The sequence below is a fragment of the Manis pentadactyla genome, chromosome 3 (genome assembly GCF_030020395.1).
Source record: "Manis pentadactyla isolate mManPen7 chromosome 3, mManPen7.hap1, whole genome shotgun sequence".
In the NCBI taxonomy this organism is placed as follows: Eukaryota; Metazoa; Chordata; class Mammalia; order Pholidota; family Manidae; genus Manis; species Manis pentadactyla.
The window spans coordinates 44104698-44120300 of NC_080021.1; the positions used below are offsets into that span (position 1 = coordinate 44104698).

The window sequence follows — 15603 nt, forward strand, 5'->3', positions numbered from 1 at the left end:
AGAAGTTGCCTCTTCAACAGCTACACATTTGTGTCCTCAGGACCTCTTAGTCTGCTTCTCCCCTTGATATTTTTTTTCAGCTTTATTGAGGCATAATTGAAAAAACTGTAAGATATCTGATTACCATCATTTATAAATTTAAATCCCTAGAAAAAAACAAGATGAATAAAATTATCTCTAAGTAAACTTCAAACTTAGGTAATTTTTTTATAAGAAAAAGTAGAGGAGCAGGGGACAGAGAATGAGGGAGACAAGAACTCTGTTAACTTTAGGAGACTTCAAACCTCAAGGAGATGTGATTAGCGCTATCTTAGCTGAGAAAAGTCAAATGAGGTAAAAGGCAAACACAAAGATACACTCAGGAAAAATTAAGAAATATTAGTATTTAGCTCTCCTCATGGTGTTCCTCTTGCAGACAAGGAAAGGAAAAGAAAGGGTTAATTCTGTGACCGTTTTTCCTGGTATACGTATTTTTATTGAGAGGCCACCATGGCCAGGCTCTGGGAGAACAGATAAGGTTGGATGGTTTGGGTAGAGTTGGGTGGAAGAGGAGGAACAGCCCCCTCAGAAGCTGGAAACATACACCAGAAGGTCACTTGTTGAAAGAAACCCCACGGCCAACTGGAGACTCAAATAGGTTTCTAAATTTCACTCCAGTGTTGAAGTGACATAGTTATAATTATACTCTAACGGTGCAGTGGAACAGTTAAAATTATACTCACACTTAAGTGTCAGCTGCTATAATGAGGAGGAGGTAGCATTAAAAAAAAAAATCATTTTAAGGGAACCAAAAGAGAATGGGAGAGGAGACAGCAGGAAAGAAGCATGACATAGATACTAGACCTTCTCACTCCCTGGTCTCACCTTAGGGTGTCTTCCTCCATGTCTCTTCATGGGGCTAAAGAAAGGAACTCTAGGACCTACCCCAGCCACTCAACCTGCTGGCCGTCAAATGATATTTTGTTTGAGTGTCCACTCCTCTCCCATATAACTCAGCAGTACATTCTAAGCCAATGGAGGTAATCCTACTTCCCTTTTATTCTTCCAGTCAGTGAAATATATGGAAGATCTACTGTGTACCTGTTCGTGCAGGCTCAGGAAATTCCTGTCCTCTGGTCTGGCTGAAGAGGCACATGGCCCAATCCTAGTCAGAGAAGTGAGGGCAAGTGTGCTGGAGGGTTTCTAAGAAAAGGTTTCTTCATTCTTAAAAGATACACAGGAAGAAATGAGCTCCTTTTCCCCTGGACATTGTCCAGGACCATGTCAGGCATCGGAGCAGCAATCTCAATCAAGATCACTGGGGCAGTGACACACAGGCTAGGCCTGAAATGCTGAAGATGGTAGGCAGAAAAGTGAAGAATGTGGGACTTCACATGTCACTGAGTTTCTTAATTAGCCAACCCTGGAACCACTCTTCAAACTTCTTGTAATATAAGGAAGTAAACATTCTCTTCATTCAAGTCAGTTTGAAATGGGATCCCTATTAGTTGCGGTCAAAGCATCCTGTTATAAAACCCTATGAGGAAAGTCAAGGGTCTTTTCTGTTATCTAGACCCTCTACAAAAAGAATCACAGGGCTTCCTTCCTGGGGGAGGGTAGTGGTGGCCAATTCTCCCATCCAGACAGCATACATGAACTCACAAACATGAGACATATTGGACACAGTCAAATTGAAGCCTATATTCAAACATGCAGGGTGGCCTTTACTAGGTCAAGGGTAAATGCACTTGAAGCTGCCAAAACAGAACCACTCTGGGAATGCCATCCACTGCAGGCACTTCTCCAAAACTGCCTTTCAAGGTGAAAGCAAATGTTGGGCTCCATTCCCCCATTCATTTTCATTACTTAATTTGAGAATATATGCCAAGAGTGGGAAGAATGGAAGTCAGATGACAAGACTGGGGCAAGAAGAGGCATGTGTATTTCACCCAGAGAAGCAGTCACCTAGCTCAGGGGCATCTCTCCCAGTGGCCCTACTAACTCCCCCATCACCTCCACAGGCACCTCCCAAAGCCACCTAATCTAAAAATATTCAATAATAAACATTCCTTACTGTGAAAACTTACAGCTTTACTAATATTATGGGTCTTTAGAAAAGAAGGTAGACACAATGTTGTGTCTGCTACACACACACGGCTTCAAGAGAATCCCTCTAAATATTCACTTCCTTAATGTCCTAATCCTTCTCATATAGAATATTGAACTGCCATTGCCCTTTTCTATACCCAAAACCTTCTTTTTGCCATGGTCTGCCTACAGATGAGCAGTGTGTATGTGTACAGGTGCACACACACACAGGTGAAAGGGAAAGGAAAAAGGCAGAAAGAGAGAAGAAAAAGGAAGAAGTAGGAAGGTTCAGATCAACCTGCTAGCTCCTGCTGGTCATGGACAATAACAAGAGGAGCTCAGGAACAAACCACCACCCACCTTCTGCAGGATCCACACACCAGGTACAGGCCAACTAAGATGCTAATACTACACTCCTGGGGAAGAGAAAAGGAGGCTGATACAGCAGAAGAGAGGAAGACAGACACAGATAGGAGGCAGAGATAACAACACTTCGCAAGAGACCTAACATGATGAGTACAACACCAAGTAAAGGAAAATTTGGGAGCCAGGACCCTAATACCAGGCTGATGTCAAGTAGCTGAGTGACCTCTCGCAGAAGATGGACAATGGGTTTCAGCTTTCTCAACTGAAAACCGAGTGGGTGAAAACTAGGTGAGCCCTGTGGGTCGTTCCCCCTTTGTATATATCACAAAGTCCACATAGGCAGGATAAGAAAAGCATAAAACAAACTGAACTTTTATCTTTTCAAAAGGAAAACAAAAGCACAGTTCCACAATGATAAACTAGGCAGGTTAAACAGACTTTGAAGACTGGAGGACTTCACTAGCAAACAGGAAAAACCTGCAGAAATCACACAAAATGTCATGTCTAAAAAATTTAATCCCCTAAGCTCCTGGGCCTTTGATGCCTTAAGATAAACATCTGCTAATGAAGACCCCAAAACCCAGCTGGTGCTGAAGCTTCATTGAAGGGATGTATGTGAAATCATGGCTATTGTGAGATGAATCTTGAGAATGCTTAGATTTCCAAAATGGCCTTGGATTCAGAAATGGTCAGTTAAAAAAAAGAAAGAAAGAAACGTTCAAAGCCATGAAGAAGCAACCCTTGAGAACTAAGCAACAATTAACATACAGCCAAGAAAAGATGAAGACTTAAAAGAACACACCTGATACCTATGGAGTAACCAGTTTCCAGAGCAAGGATAGTGCTCTAGTTAAAAAAGAAAAAAAAGGTAGTATGAAATAGAATAGAGAGCAATAATGGTCACGCCATGGACCAACGGCAGACCGTCACAGGACACAGAGGGGAGAATGGCTGAGGGGAGGAGCAGCAGTCCCCATCACTGGACTGTTACCTACTCACCTTCCCTTTGGGCTTGGGAGCTCTCATCTTTTTGCTTTGGGCTATATTCCTCTGTCACCTTCATATGAAAGGGCCAGGTTCCAGAACTGGGAGACCACCCATAGCCTCTGGTAATTCCAGTGTGTGTAAAATGCCTTATGCTGCAAGTGGCTGCTTAGGCTGTGCGCTAACAGGGCACCCTAGAAAGAAAGGATGGGCTACCTAATGTCCAGGCTTTCCCCTGAACTTAAAATTCTGAGGTTTATGTGCTAGAAATGGGAGGAAAAAGAAAACTGGTGAATAGTTTGACATCAGGGACTTTTCTGAGAAAATGAATTCTACTGCAGGGTCAGTATCCCTTTATTCCATGACCTATCCAAATCACGAACACCTTCTGCTTATACCCTAATACTTGAGCATTATCAAACTCCCAATTACCACGGAAAGGTCAAACTATGTCTGTCAAATCTGCACAGCATATATGGGTGTTATGGACCGAATGTTTGTGTTCCCCAAAATTCATATGTTGAAATGCTAACCCCCAATGGGAAAACTGCTGGGCTTTTTGGGCTCTACATGGCTAGATCATAAAGCTATGTGGCTGTGAATGTTTGCTGTTCTTTAAGACATAGGAAAAAAAGACCCAGAAGGTGATGCAGAGATCATCGGGGCTGTCACTTCCAGCAATAGGCCTGGGGTCCAAGGGCCTGGAGGGGTGAGAGTGGGGAATGCTTCCACCTTGGTTTCAAAGGGCAAGACCAAAGCCCAGGGGAGCCACAGGGGCTGGACCCCTGCTGGCAGAGCTGCAGAGGCACACCACTACCCACTGGGTGAGGAAAGCAGAACATCAAGCCAAAGAGAATCATTCTCAAGCTTAAGTGCTAAGTTTGCCTTCTTAGGTTTTGGACATGCCTGGGACTTGTCCCCCCTTGCTTCTTTCCTATTTCCCCTTTTGGAATAGGAATGTTTATCCCATGCCTGTCCTGCTACTGTGTTTTGTAGGTACATAATTTGTTGGGTTTCACAGGCTCACAGCTAGAGAGGAATTTTCCACAGGATGAATCCTCTGATGCAAGCCATGGGTCTACAGTATTCTGCTATGGCAGCCTGCACTGAGACAGCAGGTTTTCTTATCTTGAAAGGTTTTCACTAAAAAAAAAATTAATCTAAAAGTTTGAGTGGCTGGAGAGTTAACCAGCTGCCAAATAACTTGGCTCTCTGAAACAATTCAGTCCCTGAGGTATTCAAAGTCATGGTTTTTACTGGTTATATTATTATGCTACCAGCAAAAACCACACAGTGCTATACAGATGAGCAAAAACACAGAACAAAATTCCACTGCCACCATCTTGGAAAGCCTGAAGTCCTTGCCAGGAGTGACACTGTGATTTATAATAATAGATATTTGGTCTTTGTCACCCTCTGGCAGAGCTCCTAAAACCCTGAGGATTTCCTAAGCAGAGAGTGGGAAGAGCGTCTTTTGTTATGTTAATAAGGTGATTTTTGGAATGTGCCTAAAGATGGGGGCTGGTTGCCACTGGAGCCAAGTGAATGATTACAGAGAGGATTGCAACCTTCAGTCCCACCCCCAGACCTCCAGGGAAGGGAGAGGGGCTGCCCCAATAGTTGATGCTTTAATTAATTATGCCTATGTAATGGAGCCTACATAAAAGCCCAAAGGACAGTCTCAGTAAGCAGAGAGCTTCTGGACTGGTAGAGATGCCGGGAGAGTGGCATGTCTGGACAGGGTGTGGAAGCTCCTCATCCCATACCACACACTTTGCCTTATACATCTTTTCCAACTGGCTGCTGATTAAGGCCCCTTGTAATAAACCTGTAGGTAATCTAGTGAGTAAACTAGTTTCCTGAGTCCTATGAGCCATTCTACCTAGCAAATTAATTGAACCCAAGGAGGTCATGGGAACCTCTGATTTATGAGCATTCAGTCAGAAGTACAACCAACAACCTGGACTTGTGATTGGCCTCTGAAGTGGAGGCAGTCTTGTGGGACCAAGCCCTTGGCCTGTGGAATCTGATGCATTTCCAGGTAGTATCAGAACTGAGTTGTACAGTAGGAGATCCAGCTAGTGTCTGAGAATTGCCTGTTGGTGAGAGACCCCTTCCATGACCTCTACTACCCCCAACACAAACACTGCAAATAGTATTAGAATCCTATTAGCATGGTACATTTCCAGATAGCAATCAGCAATATTCAAAATGAGCTTCTTACATTACACATTATATCCTAGTGAATAGATGGAAGGATAGAGAAGAAACATGTTTTAAAGCATACTTAAAACTGAATAGGGCCTATGAAGCATAACTTCTATGAAAGACTGAAACAATTTCAAAATATCTTAAGTATAAAAGAAATAGGTCACATGAGTGACCACTTAGGAATAGGTATGGAAGGTAAGTAGAGAATATTATAGGGAGAAGGCACTGAAGGGGAATAAGAAAAATAAAGCAACTCATAGGGACAATTCAGAGGAAAGAAATGGATCTTAAGTATGGCAGAATACTAAACTAGTTTTTTGAACAAAGGTTTTGCCTTACCCTGGAATCATAATAATGAAAATTCATATCCCAAGTTCATAATCAGCAAAATTTACTGTGATAACCAGGTGGAGAAAGACAAGTATCAAATGATCTCACTCATCTGTGGAGTATAAGAACAAAGAAAAAACTGAAGGAACAAAACAGCAGCAGACTCATAGAACCCAAGAATGGACTACCAGTTACCAAAGGGAAAGGGACTGGGGAGGGGAAAAAGGGGCATTATGATTAGCACACATAATGTAGTGGGGAGCACGGGGAAGACAGTATAGCACAGAGAAGACAAGTAGTGATTCTATAGCATCTTACTATGCTGATAGACAGTGACTGTAATGGGGTATGTGGTGGACTTGATAATGGGGAGAAACTAGTAACCACAATGTTGCTCATGCAAGTGTATATTAATGATACCAAAAGAAAAAAGAAAAAAGAAAAAAAAGTTTACTGTGATAAGAAGATCACTTATGACAATAAAATTAAGTAATACTCATGAAAGCATTGACCCTGTTCATAGCAAAAATGAGTAAGTAATAACTCAGTATTTTATAACTCAGCTGATAATAACAAAAATCACAACAAGAGCTGACATTTCTTGAGAACTTACAATGTTAGTCATTACTCAGAGAATCCACTGTGTAGTAATTTAGCTAACCCTTACAGCAGCACCTACTGTTATCTCCACTGCACAGGAGAGAAACTGAAGCACTGGAGAAGAGGATGGGGAATTCCCAGGGCACAGAGCCAGGAGATGGCAGGGTGGGCAGTCTGCCTTCAGAGCCTGTGCCCCTAACCACCACATAAAATTCAGATTATTTTATATTTCCACCTTTTAGTTTCATTTCTAGATAACAGGCATTTCAAAATTACCAAAAGAAAACAATGCACAGGAAAAATGTGCTAAAGCATTACATCACTTACCATTGGGGAAAGCTAATACACTGATGATAAGAAAGAAGAAAATAACAGAGAGGATACCCCTCCAGATGTTGTCTTCTGGAACAGAGTCATCCCTGAAAACAGAAAAGGAACATTGAGTATTCATTTTCAGATCTAAACAAACTAGGAGTAAAGTTCCATGTTCTAAAACTGGGGGATTGCTAACTTTATTTTGTCGAGCAAAGTCACTATACATACTACTCACTACTATCATTTCTGAAATAATACAATCTCATAATAAAGTCCAGTTATTACATGAAAGGCAATTGGCAACTTTACACACACCAGCACACATTCTATTCAGACAAGCATTTGCAAGAGATTGTTCTTTTAAAAAAAAATAGCGGGCATATTAAAAGATAAAGTTTATTTTGGAGAAATGCCTTTCGGTTTCAAGACTAACTAAAGATAGCCTTCATGACATAAACTGCAGAAAAGAATTTTTTCAGGAAATAGAAAGCATAAGATTATAAGGAAGAAGGCATAATGCAATGAGATTATATAATCAATTCTTAAACATGGGCAGTTGGCCATCTAAAAGACAATGAAAACGGTGGGGAGAAGAGAGAAAATTCTGGGTAATAAGAAAACACCAGCAAAAAGAATGTTAAAAGAAAAACCAAGAGAAAACAAAATAAAAGAGTTAATATCGGACAAGAAGCAAAGAATTACAAAGAAAGGAGACAAGCTTCCTCCATCTCATGCCTAGTCATTGCTAAGGTTTTGAAATAACAATCACACAAATTGTAAATGTTTCTTAGAACATCATATGGCCAAACAGCATTAATACTAATGCTGAACAAAAAATGCTTGACTGTTAACTTAGATCTGCTTACAAAACCAAACTTCCAAACCAGTCAGACTTCCTCTTACAGTGAAACGCAATCTTACTCTAATGGACACCCTAACAATTTAACACCTGCCCAGAAGTTACTAACACAGTCCTAAAAATGCCAGCCATATCATTACTAGAGTACTTGCCATGACCTTTGGCTTAAGCATGGAAGCCCCATATCCAATTTCCAGGAACACCAGCTTCTACCGAAGAATGGCTACACACAGGAATATGCAGGGGGCACGATGTCCTCATTCAGACCAACCTCACACTACTAATATTGGTAATGATGACAATAAGAGCTCTTGTTTATCAACTATCTACTGTATGCCAGGCACTAAATAGGCAGTTTATAAACACTATCTCTAATTGTCACAACCCACTTGCAAAATGGGGTATTATCAACCACATACAAATGAGGTACAAAGGCTCAGAAAGGTTATGTAACTTGCCCAAGATTGCATAGCTAAGAAGTTGAAGAGTGGGCATTTGAAGCCAGGTCTGCTAGACTCTGGAGATGATCTTTTGCTAATGCCCACTGCCTCCTGAAAAAATCACCTGACATTCTAAATCAATCTGACTCATGTTAGATGCACAGGGATGGTATAAGAAAGATTGACAGGGCACACACTTTATAAGTTACAAAGTAAAAGCAAGGCAGAAATGAGTAACTATTGCCTGGTAAAAGAAAGCTGATTCCATAACTCAATAGTTAATACCAAAATGCATTCTGGATGGTTCAAAGAATAAAAACTAAAAAAAAAAATTCTAAAAGAAACAATAAGAGAATTGAAAAACTAAAAACTAAACACACAATCTCAGAGTTGGGAAGACCTTTCTAAAGCATGACACAAACTTTTAAGTCAAAAATAAAGGAAAAAATTGATAAATTTGCATGGTAAAGAATTCAGTAAAGGAAATGAGATAAACTTGGAAAAAATATTTGCAACTCATATCAAGGCAAAGGTTGATTTCCCTAATACACAAAGCACTCCCTCAAAAATCAATGAACAGAAAAGGACAACAAATGGACAAAGAAAAGCAAATAGAAAAATGGGCAAAGGATATGAAAAGATGGTTCACTAGTCCAATGGCTCTAATGCAAGTGAGAAGATGCTTAACCTCGACCATGGCAAGAGACAAATTAAAACAACTCTGAGACCATTATCTATCTATCTCATGGGCAAAGGTAGACATCTAATGACTAAGCTGGTGAAGATAGGAAGAAACAAACTGGAACCCCTCATACATGTACTAGTGGTAGTACAAATTTAAATCACCTTTATGGAAGGTGATTTGGCAACATATTAAACTTATAAATGCATATGCCCCGTGACTCAAAAATTTTACCTATGGAAATTTGTAATAAGATATACCCCCATTTATGCAAGAAGGACATATACAAGGTTGCTTATGGTGTCACATGTAATAGTAGAAGATTGGAAACGAGCTAAACATCTGCCAAGAGGGGCCTGATTAAATTATGGTCCCATCTCATAATGGAATACCAGGCAGCCATAAAAAGAAGGATGCTTTTTATGAGTTAATGGGTACAGAATAACTTAAAAGATATCATAAAGTAAATGAAGCAAGTTGTAGAACAGTAAGGATAGTAAGCAGCTATTTATGCAAAAAAGGGGGCATATGTATGTGCATGTAACTTGTAACTTGTGCTTATAGCTTCATAACATGTCTGGAAATCTACCCAAGAATCTGGTTTTTACTGTGGAGTTGGGAAAAGATGAGTGGCAGGGAGACTTCACATACCCTCTGGTGTATCTTGGATTTTAAGCAGGATGGATACTTTATTCTTTTCAAAAGAGCTAATTAATTAAAATTTTAATTAAATAAATGGTATTTTATGGTAAACCAGCAAACTCTATTTAAAATTGCCTACAGTCAAAATGCTTGAAAACATATATCAACATTAAGTTTGTAAGAACTTGAGATCAGTAACACATAATGATATAAAACCAATGAAACTGCAATTTTGTAAATTTTCAGCAATTTTATTAGAAACACAGGATCAAATAGATGGCCTAGTTTCAGGAGAGAAAAAGACCAATTAAACATGAATAACATAGCAGTATATCTGAAAAGCTGGCAGTTTTATAGTTGTTTTAGTAGAAAAAAATGTATGAAATATGGACAGCAACGTTTTTAGATAACCTGAAAACATACGAGAATTTCAAACCTCTCTAATCAAAGATTGGTGGGCTGCTGAGCTTAAGAAGGAACCTGAATCATATCAGATTAGTAGCCCCAGCTTCACTCTTTCTTGAGAGTGAAAAGGTTACATCTACAGCATCTAGAAAAGCCCCAAGAGATAGCTGCTGAAGCAACTGATACATGCCCAACCCCCCTCTGGCCACTCCCCCATACCCGTCCCTGACAACATGACCACGAAGGACCATTCTCTAAAGTCTAGGGTGAGTTCATCCTCTCTGAACTCCCAATAATCCAGAGACTTAACCATACGCTGAAGTATATATACAGAAATTTCCAATAGTTAATCATGAAAAGCAACTTGGCTGCAAAGGCAACAAGACCACACTATCGAATCCAGATTAGTTATCTCTGGACATCCACTGCATCTGTGACTCACTCAAACCTAGGCTAGCTCTTTGGCATGTCAGCTCTCTTAATAACATCCTAAAAGGGAGAAATGATCATAATGTGAATTTTACTGATGGGGCCTGGCTCCGAAGTCCAAGTTCTCTCCCCTTTAGGTGGCTGCTTGGTACAGTGACCAGGAATACAGACTTTGGGCCAGACTGCCTGGACCAGAATTCTGGCTTCAACAATTATCACCCTGTATGATCTTGGGGAGATTACTTAACTTCTCTGTGCCCTAGTTTCCTCACCAGTACATTGAGGAAAATAATAGTTCCACCTCACTAGGGTGTTGTGAAGATAAAATAACACATGTAAAGTCCTTAGAGTAGTGCCTGGCCCAGAGAAAGTGCTGTTTTTATTAGTTCACTGTAATTGAACATCATTACTTCATCTAGCTAACGCCTATCGCTGGGTTAGGTACTAGGCTAGGGGCTGCGAAGGCAAAGATGAATGGACATGGTCCTACTCTTGAGATAATTATGATGAAATGGACAATGAGATGCAAAATAATTATCTTAGTATAGTTTTAGTCTGAGAGAAAAGCTTTTTATTTTTATTTGCTCTAACCTGACAAACCAAGAAAGTAAAATAAAGGACTTCAAGCTTTCAACTGCTGTGGTCCGATAGCTCCCTCACTTCTTTCCTAGGTCTACTGTAGCTACAAACAACAAACATCTTAAGTCTCTGGTGCTCTAAACTTTGCAAAGAACTTCTGCTGCAGGCATTTTATTTATCTGCTCCACAATTCTGTGGGGAAGTATTATCTTTACTTGAAGGATGAGGAAAATAAAGTTCTTGTTTTATCTTGCCCACAATTACACACACGCAGAGGCAGAGTGGAAGTAGGAGCCAGGGCTCTGGAATGCTGGCTCTAGGTCAAGACTGCTACATTTACCAGTATGATACACACAGACAAGCTTAGGGAGGCCAAGTCCTCTTCTCTCTGCTGAACTTAGGAGGTACTCCAGAAGCATGCTAAGGTAAGCTAGACTACATACATTGATAATACCCAGTGAAATTGTAATTTAAGCTCCAGAAGGCACTGGTCCCATCTCATTCCTCTCAGGAAACTCCAGTGCCCAGCACAGCACTTGGCACAAGAGGCATTCTCAACACAGTGGATACCAGAATGAGCAAGATGCTCTGGCTGAGTGGGCCCAGTGACTCAGGTAACACGAGGATGAATCACAGCATGAGGCCACAGGGTCCACTGACAACAGCAGCTCTCAGGCCCTAGTGCTGAATAGCCAATCAATTATCTAAACACTTTGACTCCTTCTGTCAAACTGTTTCAATCAGGATAGGTAACTATCCAGAGAAGAGGTAATATATAAAAAGCAGGAAAACTGTAAGGAAAGCCCTAAGTTTAAAAACAAAAAAACAGTTTGTACTTAGAAAAAGTTTTGGACTCAGATTCTATGGCAGTTTAATGTCTGACAGCAGACAGTGGGCAAGGAGACAGTTGGGGGAAACCAAAGCAAACTCCATTCACTTCCATGCAATCTTTAGACAAAGCTTTCTCCCTGGGGCCAGGCAGACAATAACCCTTTTGCATGAATCCTAAGGCTGCTAAGTTGACTGCTCTCCCTCGGCTCCTATACTCTCTTTCCCTGACCTTTAATATGAGTCCTTGAAATTGACACACATTGGTAGGATCATGTTTATTAGGCTAGTCACTATTAAGAATCCTCTTTCCTGAAGGAAAACTTAGTTCTGTGTTACAAGGTGAATTGATGTTAACTAGTTTTATTACCTTTGAAGACTACACTTAATTCCATTTTATAGAAAGCCATGATACTGGTTAAGAATTATAGCTGAGATCACAACTAAAGGAGAACAGATATTTTTTAAAAAGTTCTTGGGATAAATGATTTCTTATATTTGATTCATTTAACATTTACTGGGTGTATATCCTGGGATGATTTAAGATATCTGACCTCAAGAAACAGATAAAGTAACAAGTATTACAATATGAGAGAAACAATAAAAAAGGTGTTTGGTAGTATATAAACATGCCTTCCTCTGTGCTTCTTGGAACAATCAAGAAAAGTGTCCAGAAGGGAGCCCATGCTGTGGATGGTGAAATAGGTCATGGCCTTGTGGGTAGGAAAGAGGTACTGGGAAGTGCTCTCTAGCTGGAAAGAGGGCTACAGCCTGGCACTGGGAGCAGCCCGGGCCTGCTGTGTGCTGCGTGGAGGGTAAGCCTGGAGAAGCAGACCTACTCTGTAATGAAAGACTGAAAGTCCAGCTAGCACTTTTACAGGTGTTGCAGATCTAGTGAAAGACTGAGTAGGAGACACATGGGATCAGGAATTTGTCCTTAAACACTCATGAGAGCAGCAGGGTAGAGGATGGACTGAAGGGAGATGGGAGTCAAGGCCTGGGAGTGTGCTATTTCAAAGGGCTAGGGATTCGCAAAGCTAAGGCCTGGGCTTGGGAAGAGGAGAACAGCTCTAAAAGCCATAAAGGCCCAATTAGACCTGGTGAAGGTAAACTAAACGAACTCCAGGTTGGCACAGACCTGGACTGTTGCATTATTAAACTGAATTAAACATGATGCCAAGGGTGAGGGCTTAGGAAGCAATCATGGCTGACTGGATGAGTCCTGGTTTCTGGATTCACTGAGACTGAAAAACTGCAAACTTCCCTATAGAAATCTGGGGCTACAGGGCTTAAATCACAATATAAATTGTATTACACTCAGTAACACAATTATAGCTAAAATGCTAAACACAGGCAGCAATTCCTAGACATGCAATCTCTCAGAGATAAGGCATTACCTAAACCAAAAAGTATCTGAAGTCACTCAGGTGCCTATTTACTACAATAGGCCCCAAGGAAATATATGACACATTTTCCCCTTCAGTAAATCTTATTAGGTACATAAAACACCAAAAATAAGCATAAGAAAGGATATACAAAGATGTCAATTAAAACCCATAAAAAATATGATTCAAATGTGAAGTGGGGAAGAGAGATGTTAAGATCACTGTTAACTGAAACTTCTTAGAGGACACCACCTAATAGTGCACTCTATTCGCCTCCAGGGTTGGTTTAAACTGTGTACATAGCCACCATGGACAATCAATCAGTATAGCAGGTGTCAGGGAACAAGGACATCCAGGCCTTCCACTATTGGGAAAGAAAGAACGTGATGTACATACAGGAAACAAAACTGAGACAACTGAGTCAGCAGTGGGAGGAGACCCTTTCTAATGGGATTTATATGGTCTAAGGGAAAGCTGGCAGGTACCCATGAGAAAGGTGACACAGAAGGTGGAATGATGGCTCAGTGATATGATGAAGCACTGGAGTTCCAGGCCAAGAAGGGAAAGGAAGCAAAAACCATTATTACTAAGTCAATAAAAATCAAGAAATCATAAGTCTGTTCATTTCTGTGCCTTAATCCCGTATCACGGAAAAACCCAGCATAGACAAATTGATAATCACGTTGGTAGAGCAAGCTACAGGAGGGCAGTCTCTTCTAGGTGAGTGGTGATGTCTTCTGGGCAAGCACTCCTGGAGAGGCTGCTTCCACTGTTTTATTGCCAGGTGCCTCTTAAGGAGAGGTCGGGCTGCTCTGAATGTGTTTTAGTGGATTTTAGTGCTTCCAAATCTAAAGTTTCAGTTTTTAAAACCAGGGCAATTCAATATTTCCAAATTTACCAATCTCTAAAAGCCAAATAAATACTAGATACTTCAGTAATTATTACACTGAGCTTGAGAGAAGGTTCTTCTTGCCCCAGTTTAGTTGAAACACCTAATGAGCCATATGCCAAAGCATTTAACCTGTAATAATATCTATTCTAAAATGTGGCAGGATGAGCTTAGAGAGAATGATTCCATAGCATCTGCCTTTATTTTTAATGAAAGTGACAGGGACAGGAAATATAAACATTATGATTTAACAGTGAGTTGGCCAAGTTGCTATTTACCAAATAACTACTTAACATATCTTAACTTGTCTCAGCATTCTATGCAGGGTAGCTAATCCTCCCAATCCTAAATTCTCGCCATGTCTATGTAGCATGTGACATGACCCAGGTACTGGTTCTCACCTACTGCAATAAGACACCCCAAAAGTATTTTATCTCCTCTTCCACTACAAGTCTTTGAAAAACAAACTTTAAGACATGTAAGTTTTACTGAAAGAATTGTACACAACAGTCATCCAACTAAAATTCTGTCATTATAAAGTATATGGTACTAGAGGTAATCATTACAGAAGAGCACAGAATAATTTTCATTTAAGAAGTCATTACCTTCAATCTTTATGGAAGAAGAGAGAGCTATCTGCAACGGCCCACTTTGAAGAGTCACAAATCATTACAAAAAATGAGTACGATATAGTAAGTATTAATTGTATTAATGGCACTTAAGATTTTATACAAGGAGAACCTTGTCATTAATTAGTTCTTCAATATGTAATTCCTGTTCCTTTATGAAATTAGTGGAAGAAATAAAATGATCATTTCTGGGAAAAGCCACTGTGAGGTTCAGATATGCCTTTTCTATTACTTTTGACAAGCTATTAACATTCACATTCGTTTCTTAGACTTCCGCTGCTGCAATTATTGACTGCTTTGGCAGAATATGCTGTAAAGGGGAAATTACAGAACAATTTAACTTTCTGTATTAGAAAATAGGAAGAGAGATTTATTCTAAAGGGGCTTAGAATAACATTAAAGATAAAGGTTAAAACACACTACTCATTCTTGCTTTTCTTTATTTAAAATAAAATACATAATTACTTTTCTAATTTCCAAAGAAACTCCTACACTATGTAATTCTATCATTGCTAGCCCACACATGAGATGTAGCTACCCTTAAGTTAATATGAAACATACGCGTTCTAGCCAAGCAAAATGTCCATTTTCAAATCCTTTATCCTTTTTCTCAATTATAGAGCATACTATAGCCTCGCTCAGTGACAAATATAATTGAGAAGGCATTAGCATATAATGAAATAATGCAAAAATTTAATGATTAATTTTCCATAAAATAGTTCTCAGTATTATTTTCAAAATAATTTTAATGTTTCAATAATGGGCAGCTAATGTTTACTGAGTACTCACTATAAGTCATGCAGAGACCTGAAAACAGATTATCTAGAAAAAAAAAAGAATTGAACTCTCATGACAGACAATTCTATGAGGTTTCACTAGATATTTTCATTTTACATACAGATGAGGAAACCGAGGCTTAGCAAAATTAAGTGGCCACACAGCTATTAAGTGTTAAAATCAGAT

The 15603-nt window shown here is 39.8% G+C and overlaps 1 protein-coding gene across 1 annotated transcript in view; it reads right to left on the bottom strand.

The window, feature by feature from the left end:
* PTDSS1 (phosphatidylserine synthase 1) overlaps positions 1 to 15603 on the bottom strand; it is a 59574-nt gene that overhangs the window by 41718 nt on the left and 2253 nt on the right. Inside the window, exon 2 of the mRNA XM_036875501.2 lies at positions 6886 to 6977. Within this exon, the coding sequence (XP_036731396.1) occupies positions 6886 to 6977 (92 nt within the window). The remainder of the gene's footprint in view (positions 1 to 6885; positions 6978 to 15603) is intronic.